The 14,191-nt window shown below is 56.1% G+C and overlaps 3 protein-coding genes across 5 annotated transcripts in view; 2 read left to right on the top strand and 1 right to left on the bottom strand.

Annotated features, from left to right (window-relative positions):
• The window catches only part of LOC144480811 (uncharacterized), a 992,083-nt gene that overhangs the window by 38,949 nt on the left and 938,943 nt on the right, over positions 1-14,191 (top strand). The gene's annotated exons all lie outside the window — the stretch shown is intronic.
• The window catches only part of LOC144480924 (uncharacterized), a 196,312-nt gene that overhangs the window by 22,832 nt on the left and 159,289 nt on the right, over positions 1-14,191 (bottom strand). The gene's annotated exons all lie outside the window — the stretch shown is intronic.
• Positions 1,207-6,126, top strand: LOC144480825 (uncharacterized). 3 transcript variants are annotated; one of them, XM_078200443.1, is made up of 3 exons: positions 1,207-1,401; positions 2,243-2,347; positions 4,058-6,120. In XM_078200443.1, exon 3 carries the CDS (start codon positions 4,366-4,368, stop codon positions 5,065-5,067), a length of 702 nt encoding a protein of 233 aa, XP_078056569.1. In that variant the 5' UTR covers positions 1,207-1,401; positions 2,243-2,347; positions 4,058-4,365; the 3' UTR covers positions 5,068-6,120. The 3 variants fall into 3 exon arrangements, with proteins under 3 accessions (XP_078056569.1, XP_078056568.1, XP_078056570.1); XM_078200442.1 differs by lacking the exon at positions 2,243-2,347 and having other exon boundaries at positions 4,058-6,126; XM_078200444.1 differs by lacking the exons at positions 1,207-1,401; positions 2,243-2,347 and adding an exon at positions 2,894-3,026.

Below are 14,191 nucleotides of genomic sequence, written 5' to 3' on the forward strand. Positions count from 1 at the left end.
AGCCAGGACAGTTAGTGAGATTTTGCAGGCCCAGGCAAGTCGTGGGGGTTACAGATGGTGTGACATGAACCCAAGATCCTGGTTGAGGCCATCCTCATGTGTGCGGAACTTGGCCATCAGTCTCTGCATTCTCCAAGGCGGCCTTCACGACAACGCAGAGTCGCTGAGCAGAGACTGATAGCCAATTTCCGCGCACGAGGACGGCCTCAACCGGGATCTTGGGTTCATGTCACACTATCTGTAACCCCAACGACTTGCAAAATCTCACTAACTGTCCTGGCTGGAGACAATACACATCTCTTTAACCTGTGCTTAACCCTCTCTCCACTCATTGTCTGTACCTTTAAGACTTGATTACCTGTAAAGACTCACATTCTAACCATTATTTTGTAAATTGAGTTTGTATCTTTATATGCCCTGTTTGTGAACAGAACTCCCACTCACCTGAAGAAGGGGCTTGGGGCTCCGAAAGCTCATGGCTTTTGCTATCAAATAAACCTGTTGGACTTTAACCTGGTGTTGTGACACTTCTTACTGTGTTTACCCCAATTCAACGCTGGCATCTCCACATTTTGGAAATATATCACCATTCCTTCACAGTCGCTGGGTCAAAATCCTGGAATTCCCTCCCTATCAGCAGGGTGGATGTACTTGCACAACATGGACTGCAGTGGGTTCAGGTCCCATACATCACAAAGGTAGACACTCCTGCGTCCCCGACAAACATGGCGATCCCTGCTGCACATTGCCCCTTACAAAGATGCCGGCCGCACATGCGCACTGATAGACATTGCCACCAACAGACTGGCGGCGGCCGTCAGCCCAGCCCAACACGACAAGTTGCGCCTCCAATTTGGTACCAACAGGGTGCCCGGGAAGTTATTTACCAGGGTTTGGGTTTGAACAACATGTTTACGAAGGCTCTCCACCCACCCGCCACATTCATCGCTCTCTGCGCGCCGCTCTCTACCTTGAACTGATCTTGGATCCGAGTTAAAACCGTCCGTCCGCCGCCATTACCCGCACTGCGCATGCTTCAGACCCCTCCCCTATTCACTCTGGTTGGAGGACCAGCCGCTCCCGCTCGGTCCTCCAGCCCCGCCCCCTTTTCCTCTTGGCCCGGAACCGCCGTCAATCAGTCCCCGGGCATGTGACGTTGGGCATGCGCAGTGCGGCTCATGTCCAGGGACAGGCGCTTGTTTGTCTGATCTTCAAGCGGAGGCAGCGTTAGGGGCAGTGGGTGGGAGGGGAGGCTCCACACACCCAGTGGAGGCTTCAACACCCCCAATAAGGAACTAGCGGCACCGCCTCAACACCCAACACAACGGCAGCTGCAGCGCTTCCTCCCGGGGCCAGGCCCCAGTGGACAAATGTGGCTTCAGGAAGGAAATGCAGCAATGGGTTTGATTTGATTTATTATTGTCACATGTATTGGGATACAGTGAAAAGTATTGTTTCTTGCGCGGTGTACAGACAAAGCATACTGTTCATAGAGTACATAGGGGAGTAGGAAAGGAGAGAGTGCAGAATGTAGTGTTACAGTTACAGAAAGGGTGAAGAGAAAGATCAGCTTAATATGAGGTCGGTCCATTCAAAAGGAGGAGGCTTTGGAGAGGGTACAGAAAAGATTTACCAGGATGTTGCCTGGTATGGAGGGCATTAGTTATGAGAAGAGGTTGGAGAAACTTGGTTTGTTCTCACTGGAACAACGGAGGTTGAGGGGTGAACTGATAGAATTCTACAAGATTATGAGGGGCATGGACAGACTGGATAGTCAGAAGCTTTTTCCCAGGATGGAAGAGTCAATTACTAGGAGGCACAGGTTTAAGGTGTGAGGGGCGAGGTTTAATGGAGATGTTTGAGGCAAGTTTTTTACACATAGTCATAGAGGTTTACAGCATGGAAACAGGTCCTTTGGCCAACTTGTCCATGCCACCCTTTTTTAAAAAAACTTCTAAGCTAATCCCAATTGCCCGCATTTGGCCCATATCCCTCTATGCCCATTGTACCCATGTAACTATCTAAATGCTTTTTAAAAGACAAAATTGTACCCGCCTCTACTCCTACGTCTGGCAGCTTGTTCCAGACACTCACCACCCTCTGTGTGAAAAAACTGCCCCTCTGGACACTTTTGTATCTCTCCCCTCTCACCTTAAACCTATGCCCTCTAGTTTTAGATTCCCCTACCTTTGGGAAAAGATATTGACCATCTCGCTGATCTGTGCCTCTCATTATTTTATAGACTTCTACAAGATCAACCCTCAGCCTCCGACGCTCCAGAGAAAAAAGTCCCAGTCTATCCAGTCTCTCCTCATAACTCAATCCATCAAGTCCTGGTCGCATCCTAGTAAATCTTTTCTGCACTCTTTCTAGTTTAATAATATCCTTTCTATAATAGGGTGACCAGAATTACACACAGTATTCCAAGTGTGGCCTTACCAATGTCTTGTCCCACTTCAACAAGACATTCCAACTCCTGTATTCAATGTTCTGACCGATGAAACCAGGCATGCCGAATGCCTTCTTCACCATTCTGTCCACCTGTGACTCCATTTTCAAGGAGCTATGAACATGTACCCCAAGATCTCTTTGTTCTGTAACTCTCCCCAACGCCCTACCATTAACTGAGTAAGTCCTGCCCTGGTTCAATCTACCAAAATGCATCACCTCGCATTTGTCTAAATTAAACTCCACCCGCAAGTGGTTCTGATGTTACAGAAAAATAACTTGGCAATAATAGTCAATTACAGCAAATCAGAAACCAGGAATGTTTCTAATCCTTCATTGACGGACATATTCGCTAATTAAATCCTAGCTTTTCACCCTTTCGCATTCGATGAAAAATTGACTCCTGCTAATCTTTTATTTGCATAGCATATCCCCATATCTCGCCTTTGGTATTTGTTATGGAGAAATCTGGCCTTGCTCACCCTCTGGTGAAGGCCGAAAAGCAGAATGTTCTGGGGCCTACGCAGGTGAAGATTAGCCTGTTCATGCTGAAATAGCAGACACTGACTCCTTTGAAGGTCTGCAAGCCGATAAACATTTTCACTCGCTGTTAAAGAGAAGGCAGGAAACTTTAATCTGAGCATTTCCACATAGTCAGCCCTGCTTCGTGCATGTGTTAGAGTGGGCCAAGGCTGAGGCAGCTGTCGTATATATATTTATAGAGAGAGAATAGATGAACATTTCGAGTCTGGATGACCCTTTGTCAGAACTCTGATGAAGGGCCATCCAGACTTTAAATGTTGGCTCCATTCTCTCTCCACAGATGCTGTCAGACCTGCTGACATTTTCCAGCATTTTCTGTTTTTGTTTCAGATTCCAGCATCCGCAATATTTTGCTTTTATATGTATTTATATATCCAAATGTGCTATGTTAACAAAATGGACAGTTACTAACCGAAACATAAAGCATCATGTGATTTAGCTGACTTGACCATATTCCTATAGTTATTCAGTCATTAAAGACACAGTCATGGAGCATTAAATTTGCCAAGCAGGGTCCCTTGTATCAGCACACAGGCCGCTGCTTTGTGAGACTGCGAGCAGAACAGACAAGTCAGAGATAAGAGTGTCTTGAGAAGAGAGATTCATTGTGAAGGATCAGGGACAGTTGATAAGATGTAGGAATTCTATGATTCTAATGAACATTCTTTCCTCTCTCATTTCCCAAAAACTGTAAATCTCCATCCCACACACTCTCCCTCCATTCTCACTCTGCTGTATCTAATATTCACCCTCCCAGTTCTCCTGAAGGTGCTGATTGAGGCTGATTAACAGATCCATGCTCACTGCTTCCTGTCCTGGACACAGAAATCATAAGAAACAGGAGCTGCAGTTGGCCATTCAGCCCATCGAACTGCCTCAACCATTCATTGAGAATTGGCTGATCTACCACAGCATCATTTCCCACGCTATCCCCCAGATAGAGAGAGAATAGAGCCAATGTTTCGAGTCTGGAGAGAGGAAAGAATGTTCCATAGAAACTAGAATTGTGTGTTCTGAATTTCTATCCTGCACTGACACTGATGATCTCTGTAAACTTGTTTTACAGGATACTGAAAGAGGAATCACAGGCCGAAATCTCAAACGTTGTGTCTAGATCTGACAGAGTCATATTCCTTGGGACCTGAATATCATCGGCCTTTGAATCGAGGAGAAATGGTTGTCCGGTCTGATGACTTGAAAAGATTTCAAACATCAGTGTGACTGGAAAAGTGCCAACACACTGCCAGACTGGAGTGAGTGTGTTCCAGTGCACTGAGCTTGAACCAGTTACACAGCCTGAATAAATATCACACCATTCACAGCAGGGGTGTGGACGAGTCTTCAACTGAAAAGAGAGGCAAGGACACCTGCACCATGGAGATACCATGGAAATGTGGGGACTGTGGGAAGAGATACAGATACCCATCTGATCTGGAAGCTCATCGGCGCAGCCACACTGGGGAGAGGCCATTTACTTGCTCTCACTGTGCGAAGGGATTCAGTCAGTTATCCAGCCTGTGGACACACCAGCGAGTTCACACTGGGGAGAGGCCATTCACCTGCTCTCAGTGTGAGAAGGGATTCACTGATTTATCCACCCTGCGGACACACCAGCGAGTTCACACTGGGGAGAGGCCGTTCACCTGCTCTCAGTGTGGGAAGGGGTTCAATCGATTATCCAGCCTGCAGAGACACCAACGAGCTCACACTGGGGAGACACCATTCACCTGTTCTCAGTGTGGGAAGGAATTCACTCGGTCATCCAGCCTGCAGACACACCAGCGAGTTCACACTGGGGAGAGACCGTTCACCTGCTCTCAGTGTGGGGAGGGATTCACTCGGTCATCCAGCCTACGGACACACCAGCGAGTTCACGCTGGGGAGAGGCCATTCACCTGCTCTCAGTGTGAGAAGGGATTCACTGATTTATCCACCCTGCAGAGACACCAGCGAGTTCACACTGGGGAGTGGCCGTTCACCTGCTCTATGTGTGGGAAGGGGTTCAGTCAATTAGCTAAGCTGGAGACCCACCAGCGTGTTCACACTGGGGAGAGACCATTCTCCTGCTCTATGTGAGAGAAGGGATTCACTGGTTTATTCACCCTGCAGAGTCACCAGCGAGTCCACACTGGGGAGAGGCCGTTCACCTGCTCTGTGTGGGAAGGGATTCAGAGTTTCATCCCAGCTGCTGAGACACCAACAAGTTCACAAGTGATTCCAGGGGTTGGATTCTGCTGTTATTGTTTCTGCTCTCAATTACATCCAGGACTGCATTTTGTTCATTCTCACAGTTGGTCAATGGGGAGGGTCGGAGGGTTTCTTTCTGCTGGACTGGCCGGTCTCATGACTTTGCCTCCAGTGGGCTGATGCTCTTTGAGTCTTGTTGCAAATACCTGGTTTCAGATTTCACAAGGATCACAGAGTGACAGGGGGTTAGGAAGTTCAGAGATATTTCGTCAGCATTTCTGTTTGAAACCTTCCAATGCCCATCCAATTTCCTTTGTAATTGTTTATTGTCTCCACTTCCTCCACCCTCGTAGGCAGCGAGTACCAGGTCATTACCATTCGCTGCATCAAAATATTCTTCCTCACATCCCCCCTTCCTCCCTGACCCAAAACCATAAATCTGTGACCCCCTCATCCTTGTCCTGTCAGCTAATGGGAACAGCTTTTCTTTGTCCACCTTATCTAAACCTGTCAGAATCTTGTCCACCTCTATCAAATCTCCCCTCAACCTCCTTTGCTCCAAGGGGAAGAGCCCCAGCCTGACATTGACAATAAAGAACAAACTCACAGAATATGTTAATACCTGAAATCAAATGGGAATGTTGAATTTCTGTTTTAAAGAAATCATGAATATATTGTCCTGTACAATAAAGGGATTTGAATAACTCAGCTTGGGTGCAGTTAATGAGACATGGTCCAAAATGTATGCCAGAGTTATCTTCTGAGCTAAATGATCTTCAATAAGAGTGCTTTTACAAATGGAAGTAAAGTTGTTAGTGTGTAAGTAGCATGTTTCATAGGACAATTCCATTTCTAGTTTTGTTTGTACATGGGGTGATTGGGACCAAAATGATTAATTGTTTATCTTTTCACCCACATATTGGTAATAAACGACCTTTTTTAATGCACAAAAAAAAAATGAAATGTATCAATCTGGTATCCACCCACAGTCCCGAGGAAGTCTGGAATGTGTAGCTGGAAATCCCTCCCTAACAGCACTGTGGGTGTACCTACACCTCAGGCATGATAGCAGTTCAGGAAGGCAGTGTTGGTGCTGATCGTGGGCGAGGCAGCTACAAACAGCCACATGTCCTGTTATAATTGTAAGTTTCAATCTGAAGCTCATTGGACAACTTCCGCATTGAGCAGGGGGAGCCCCGCCCCACCCTTTGTTCCCCATCCCCCTGCACCTCTTCCAGCCACGGTTTCCAGGCAACCAGCTGGCGGTTCCGGCCAGAGCCAGGAGCCGCGCGGTGACTGCGCATGTCCAAGGGAGAGGGGAAGATGCGCGTGTTCGGGGGAACCAACCTTTTGACCTGCAGGCTGAGGTGTTGGCCAATGGAAAGTTGGAGGACCGGAAGTTCACTGGTCCTCCAGTCAATCAGAGCGCCCCCATTGTCTGAATGCGGAAGTGGACAATGAGCTTGTTCAGCTGCTCATTCCTGCCCAGCAAAGTTGCTGCTGCTGCTTCTCTCTCAATGAGAATTGAGCTTCAGACGGCCTGAAACGTGCCTCCTCTGGGGCAGCGCCTGCACTTTGTTTCGGGGGTGGGGTGAGTTCACGTTCGCCCGAGTAGCGGGGGGCCCCGGGTCGGAGCCGGGCGGAAACTGTGGGTTTGTTTTCTTTTCTTTTTTTGTGAGTACCTTTATTTTTTTTTTCTCTCGTTTTTGCTCACGGAGACGCCCGGTTTTTGTTTTTGTTTTGTTGGGTTTGTTTGTTTTTCGCTCCCTGCGGGGAGGAAGGAGGGAGGTGAGCTGCTGCCTGCCTTGCCCGGCCTGCCTGCCGTCTGGCCTGCTTACCTGCCTGCCTGCCGTCTGGCCTGCTTACCTGCCTGCCTGCCGTCTGGCCTGCTTACCTGCCTGCCTGCCGTCTGGCCTGCTTACCTGCCTGCCTGCCGTCTGGCCTGCTTACCTGCCTGCCTGCCGTCTGGCCTGCTTACCTGCCTGCCTGCCGTCTGGCCTGCTTACCTGCCTGCCTGCCGTCTGGCCTGCTTACCTGCCTGCCTGCCGTCTGGCCTGCTTACCTGCCTGCCTGCCGTCTGGCCTGCTTACCTGCCTGCCTGCCGTCTGGCCTGCTTACCTGCCTGCCTGCCGTCTGGCCTGCTTACCTGCCTGCCTGCCGTCTGGCCTGCTTACCTGCCTGCCTGCCGTCTGGCCTGCTTACCTACCTGCCTGCCTGCCGTCTGGACTGCCTGCCTGCCTGCCGTCTGGGCTGCCTGCCGTCTGGACTGCCTGCTTGCCTGCCATCCGGCCTCTGGAGGGTGTGCTCTCCCCGGGGGGAGGGAGGAAGAGAGGACAGAGCGTAACTGGAGGAGAAGGGGGGGGGGGTGCGAAGGCGTTTGGACTGTCTCTTCTCCATCTGCAGTGGGGGGGGTGAAGACCTTTTTTCCTAATTCCCCTACCCACTGCTGCTGTCCCCAAGATTGGTGCACCCTCCCCTTTTTCCCTCCTGACTGGGGCACCGGCCTTGTGCCTTGTCTCCCTCCCACTGCTCCGACCTCCTCTCTCCCTCTCTCGCTCCGGGGAGAGAGCACCTACACCCCTACCCACCTACCCCACCCTCCCTTATTTTTCCCTCCACATATACGCCCTGCCGTACATCTAGGCAGTCTCGGGGTGGGTGTAGCACTCCCTTGATACCATGGCGACATCACCAGCGTCGCCGGTGGCAGGGCCTTCTCGGCCCACCTATGCGGGCGTGGCGGCTGCCAGAGCCCCCGCCGCTCCCAAGGCCCTGCCGCCATTCTCCCTAATCACGCGGCAGCTCGGGGTGAAGTGCTACGCCCACCCCGACATGTCTATCGAGGCCTGCGTTAAGGCAATGGCTGGGGTTGTCGGCCCCTCAGCCATTGTCGCGGCCTCTAAGATGTACGGCCGGGCCGTATTCTTCCTGAAGGCCGAGCGGGCGGTTCGCCTCGCCCTGGAAAAGGGGCTCACGGTGGGCGGGACGTTCCTGGCGGTGGACCCATTGGAGGCCACCGCCCACAAGATAGTAATATCGAACGTCCCGCCCTTCCTACCAAGTGAGCTCCTCCTCCCCCACCTCCATCTACTGGGGGAGGTCAGGTCCGGGGTGCAGCCGATCCCGCTCGGCCTTCGGGACCCCTCCCTCCGCCATATTTACTCCTTCCGGCGCCAGGTTTTTGTCCGCCTGGCCCGGGAGGAGGAACTGGAGGGAGGTTTCAATGTCCCCCACGAGGGGACCACGTACCGGGTCTTTTGGTCCGCGGACGGTGTGCGGTGCCATGCCTGTAAGGAGGCGGGGCACGTGCGGAAAAACTGCCCCGTCTCCAAGGCCGCCGACCACCAACCCAAGGCGGCCGCAGCTGGCACCGCAGCCCCCTCTCCCCCCAAGCGAGTACCATCTGCCCCCCCGCGAGGGGAGGCCACGCCGGCAGCAGCTGCCACCTCAGCTGCCGGCGGGGGGGGAGCGGAGCCCCCGCGCGGCCAAAAGGCCCAGAAGGGACCTACAAAAAAGAAGGGGGGTACCGGAACCCCGGCCCCCAGGGAAAACACCCCAACCACCCCGGCAGCCGGCTCGGGGACCGCCTCAGTCTCCACCTGCGCCCCCCCCCCACCACCACCACCACCACCATCTGCCGGGCCCGTGGGCTCTCCGGGGCCTAGTGCTGGGTCCGGCGCCCGGGATCATGGGCCCGAGCATGGGGGGGTAAGCGACCCCGAGCCGGCAAAACTGGCGACGCCGCCACCTCGGGGGGAAGTGACGGGAGAGCAGGGGGGGCGCGGCAAGGCGAAGAGGGGCGGAGGGCGAGGGGCCTCGCCTGCCCGAGGGCAGGTTAACAAAAAGAGGCGGGGCCCCTCGGGCACCGTAGAGTTCGAGGTCTGCGTGCCCCTCCCCCCTTGTGAGTCATCTCCTGCCGTGCCCCCACCTGTCTTTGTGCCTTGTCCCCAGAAAAAAGGGGGCAAGGCACCCTGTAAATCCAAGCATGTGTTGCCTCAGTCCCCCGGCGAGGAGTCTCCGGGGCCGGGTGGCAGCGGGGCCCCCGTGGCTCCGTTCCACCCGGCCGGTTACAACCCGGAGTTCTTCTTCAGTCTGTCGGGGGACTGGGGCGACACTCCAATGTTCATGTCCTCGTGCGGCGGCGGCGAAGAGACGATCCACTCGTCCTCTCCGTCCCGACCTTGGACGCTGGACATCCCCAACCTCAGTCCGAAGGATACACCGGACCTGGGGGGTGTCCAAGCGTCTGGGGCGGGGGGGGCGGCTGGGCCGCCGTCGCACGGGGGCCCGCAATCCGGGAAAGGTGAGCCCGGGGGGAACCCCTCCTCCACCGATCCTGGGGGTGGGATCGGGGAGGGGCTAGGGCTAGTTGGTGGCTCCGTGCCGCCCGCCGTACGTCCTGCGGCGGGGGACTCGGAGTCGAGGGGCGACCGCCCTGAGGAGGTCAGCGGCTCGGTGGAGGGCACGGGGACACTTTCAGAGTCTGCCCAGAGCGAGGCGGGGGACTCCCTCGTGCCCCCCACCGAGTCGTCCCTCATCCCCTCCAAGGACCTCAGGGTCTTTATCCGTAGCCATTCCGGTCGCTCCGACATAATCCGGCTAGCCCTCGGCCACTGGCCGGACCTGGCGCAGCTCGTCCGGTCCGTGAAGGCATGCTCGCATGCCTCCGCGGGCCTGGAGAAAATAGAGCGGCGCTGGGTACTGCGGTTCCTCCACAGGCTCGAAAAGGTGGGAGGTGGACTGGTGAGAATTGCGCCAGCGCCCCCCCACACACCTAGTTAAGTGGTGACGGTGGCACAAAGCTGCTGACATGAAGGTGACCATAGCCAGCCTCAACATCAACGGCAGCAGTGGGCCACACCGCAGGTTCCAGAACTTCTCGGTCCTCCGTGACGGGAAGTATGCGGTGTGTTTCCTGCAGGAAACCCACACCGTTCCGGGAGACGAAGCCCAATGGCTCCTGGAGTGGCGAGGGGGGGTCTACATGAGCCACCTCACGCTCGCTTCTTGCGGGGTGGCTATCTTGTTGGCCCCGCGTTATAAGCCGGAGATCTTGGGGGTCAAGGAGCCGGTGCCAGGCCGGTTGCTGCACTTGACGGTCCGTGAGGGGGGCGTGGTCATTCACTTGCTGAATGTCTACGCCCCGACCGCTGGACCGCAGCAAACGACTTTCTACAAGAAAGTGTCCGCTCACATCGACACCATCGCGGGGGGCGAATGCATTATCCTCGGGGGAGATTTCAACTGCATCCTCGAGGCACGGGACCGCACCGGCCCCTGGCTGCGCACTCCGGCGGTGGTGAAGTTGCGGGACCTGATCGGGTCCCACGACTTGGTGGACGTCTGGAGACATCTCCATCCTGGCTCCAGCGCCTTCACTTTCGTGAGGCCTGGAGTCGGAGCGTCCAGGCTCGACCGCCTTTACATTTCGAAGGCGCACGTGTCCGGCGTGTCCTCGGTCTCCATGCGGCCGGTGTCGAGCACGGACCACAGCCTGGTGAGGGCGGACTTTGCGCCGTCTCGCATCCGGCGGGGGTCCGCGTACTGGCACTTTAACAACACGCTGCTGGAGGACGAGCGCTTCCTGGACTCGTTCCGTCGATTCTGGGCCGGCTGGAGAAGGAAGCGGGGAGGCTTCCCCTCCTTGAGGCTCTGGTGGGATGTGGGCAAGACTCACGTCCGTACCTTCTGTCAGGGGTACGCGAGGGGGTCGACAAAGAGGCGGAAATCCAGGCTCGAGGAGTTGGAGAAGGAGGTGCTCGACCTGGAGGCACGTCTCAGTCGGCCTGACGCGGACCCGGCCCTGCGTTCGGAGTACAGGGAAAAGAAGGACGCGCTGCGAGACCTGCAGCTTGCCAGGTCTCGCGGCGCGTACGTGAGGTCGCGGCTCCAGTTCCAGGTGGACCTGGACCGCGGCTCCCCCTTCTTCTACTCGCTGGAAAGAGGGCGGGCTAACCGTCAGCAGCTCCTTACGCTGCTGGCCGACGACGGTTCCCCCGTCTCGGATCCGGAGGGCATCCGGGCCATTGCCCGGGAGTATTACACCTCGCTCTTCTCTCCGGATCCGTCCAGCGAGGATGCCCGCAGACTTCTGTGGGAGGACCTGCCACAGGTCGGCCCGGAGGGCGTCGGCAGGCTCGAGGCCCCTACCACCATGGCCGAGCTGACCGGCGCCCTAAATGGCCTCAGCCGGGGCAAGGCCCCTGGGCTGGACGGGCTGACAGTAGAGTTCTTCAGGGCGTTCTGGGACGTCCTGGGGAGCGACTACGCGGGGGTCCTGGGGGAGAGCGTCGCTACCGGGGAGATGCCCCTTTCGTGGCGCAGGGCCGTCATTGCCCTGCTGCCCAAGAAGGGGGATCTCCACCTGCTCAAGAACTGGCGCCCGGTCTCCCTCCTCAGCACGGATTATAAAATCTTTGCCAGGGCTATGGCTTCACGCCTTGGATCCGTGCTGGACCACTTGATCCACCCTGACCAGTCCTACACGGTCCCGGGCCGTTGCATACATGACAATCTCCACCTGGTCCGGGACCTAATCCATCACACCCAGAGGGCTGGTCTGTCGGGCGCCTTCTTGTCATTAGATCAGGAGAAGGCGTTCGACAGGGTGGAGCACGAGTATTTACTCGGGACTCTGCGGGCATTCGGGTTCGGGACGCATTTTGTCGCCCGGATCCGATTACTGTACTCTGCCGCAGAGTGTCTGATTAAGGTTAACGGGTCCCTGACGGCGCCCCTTCGCTTCGGGAGAGGAGTACGGCAGGGCTGCCCCTTGTCCGGCCAACTGTATTCCGTATGCGTGGAGCCATTCCTGCGCCTCTTGCGGAGGAGGTTGTCAGGTTTGGTCCTGCGCGGACCGGACGTAGGGGTGGTCCTGTCAGCTTACGCCGACGACGTGCTCCTCATGTTCACGGACCCGGCTGACCTGCGGAGGATGCGAGAATGCCAGGCGGTGTACTCCGCCGCGTCCTCCGCCAGGATCAACTGGGCCAAGTGCTCCGGACTCCTTGTCGGTCCTTGGGAGACGGACCCCCTTCCGGAGGAGCTCAGGCCTTTCACCTGGAGCAGGACCAACCTCCTCTACTTGGGGGCCCATCTCTGCCCAGCCGAGGAATCCTGGCCGGCGAACTGGCGGGAGCTGGAGGCCAAAGTCTCCGCCCGCCTGGGTCGCTGGACAGGACTGCTCCGAGTGCTGTCCTACGGGGCGCGAGCTCGCGTCATAAACCAGCTGGTCGCCTCCATGCTGTGGTACCGGCTGGTCCCTTTGACCCCTCCCCCTGGCTTTGTCACCGATATCCAGAGAACCCTCGTGCGGTTCTTCTGGGGCAATCGACTGCACTGGGTCCCTGCTGCGGTCCTGTATCTCCCGCTTGAGGAGGGCGGACAAGGTCTGGTGTGCCTCCGCACTCAGATAGCGACCTTCCGCCTCCAGGCCCTGCAGAGGTACCTTTACGTTGAGCCCCCTCCACAGTGGTGTGCCATGGCGACGTATTTCTTCCGCCAGTGGCACGGCCTCAATTATGACGTGCAGCTCCTGCATATCGAACTGGGGCGTGCTTCGACCGCCCTGCAGGAGTTGCCCGTCTTTTACCAGGACCTCCTCACTGTCTGGAACAAGGTCGCCTCGCGACGCAGCTCTCCCCCGTCAGGAGTAGCGGCTCTCGTGCGAGAGCCGCTGCTCAGGAATCCGCTCCTCCAGCCGTATAACTTCAGGTGGCTGGCGGAGAGGGGGGCTGTGGACGCCGGGGTGACCAGAATCGGGGACGTGCTCGATGGCGGAGGAGCGGGCTGGATGAGTCCCCGCGTGCTGGCTGAGCGCGCGGGGACGTCCGTCCGGCGCGCGGCCAAAGCCATCCTAGACCTTAGGACGGTCGTGCTCGGCCCCGAAACTGCACGCAAACTTGAGACGGCACAGGCGTGCGGTGGGATCCCGCCCGAGCGTTCCCCTGTTCGGGCGGAATTCCACATTGGCCCAAAGCCTCAGCCCCCTCCCCTGGGTGAGGTGCCCCACAGCCTGAGCCGCCTCGCGGAAATGCCCTCCGTGCCTTTTTCTACCGCGCGGAGGCGTTTCCTGTGCGGGCTGCTGCTGCACACCTTCCACTACCGCCTCCTCGCCTGTCGCCCGGATACACCTTGGCGGGCCTTGTTGCCGCCGGGCGGCGGAGGTCCCCGCTGGAGGTCCCTCTACGGAGGGATCTCCCCCAATTACGTCGGGGACCTGGGGTGGAGGGTGATGCATGCAGCAGTTCCGCACAACCGTAGGATTCACTGGTTCACGGGCTCCGAAGACTGCCCTTTCTGTGGCCTTGTGGAGTCCGTGGACCATGTCTATGTTGAGTGTCTTAGGCTGCACTCCCTTTATGTTTTCCTGAAGAATCTTTTATTGATGTTTTGTTTGCACTTCAGTCCCACGCTCCTGATCTACGGACACCCGGTGCGGAGAGGGGAGGGTCGGGATGGCGACCTCCTCGTGAACCTGCTCCTGGGCCTGGCGAAACGCGCCATTTACCGGTCCAGGCAGCGGGCGATCGAGGGGGCCGTCCATCCTGACTGTCTTCCCCTCTACCGCGGCTACGTTCGCGGCCAGGTGTCCCTGGAGAGGGAGCATGCGGTGTCCACGGACGAGGTTGACGCTTTCCGCGCCCGCTGGGCACCGCAGGGGTTGGGGTGCATTATTGACCCTAATAACCACATTTTAATTTGATGTTTTTAAGTTTCCTTTGCATTTTGATTTCTGTTCGGGCTGTTCCCCCTCCTTTTTGGGGAGCTGCCCCTTTTACTTTGTCCTGATTTAATTTGAGTTTGTTTACTTGGTTTGACCTAAAAAGAGGTCTCTGAATGAAGATTGAGCTTCAGACAGACTCAAACTTCCTCCCGTCTTCAACATCAGTGAGTAAAACACTTTCTTTTCTCCCCCTTTCCTTTTCTTTTCTCATTCTGGGGGAAATTGGGGACTTGCAGCAACTGAAGGGAAAGGAAGTGAATCCAGGGAGGGCGCAGACACTTGGAAAGG

This window comes from Mustelus asterias, chromosome 30, assembly GCF_964213995.1.
Source record: "Mustelus asterias chromosome 30, sMusAst1.hap1.1, whole genome shotgun sequence".
Lineage (NCBI taxonomy): Eukaryota > Metazoa > Chordata > Chondrichthyes > Carcharhiniformes > Triakidae > Mustelus > Mustelus asterias.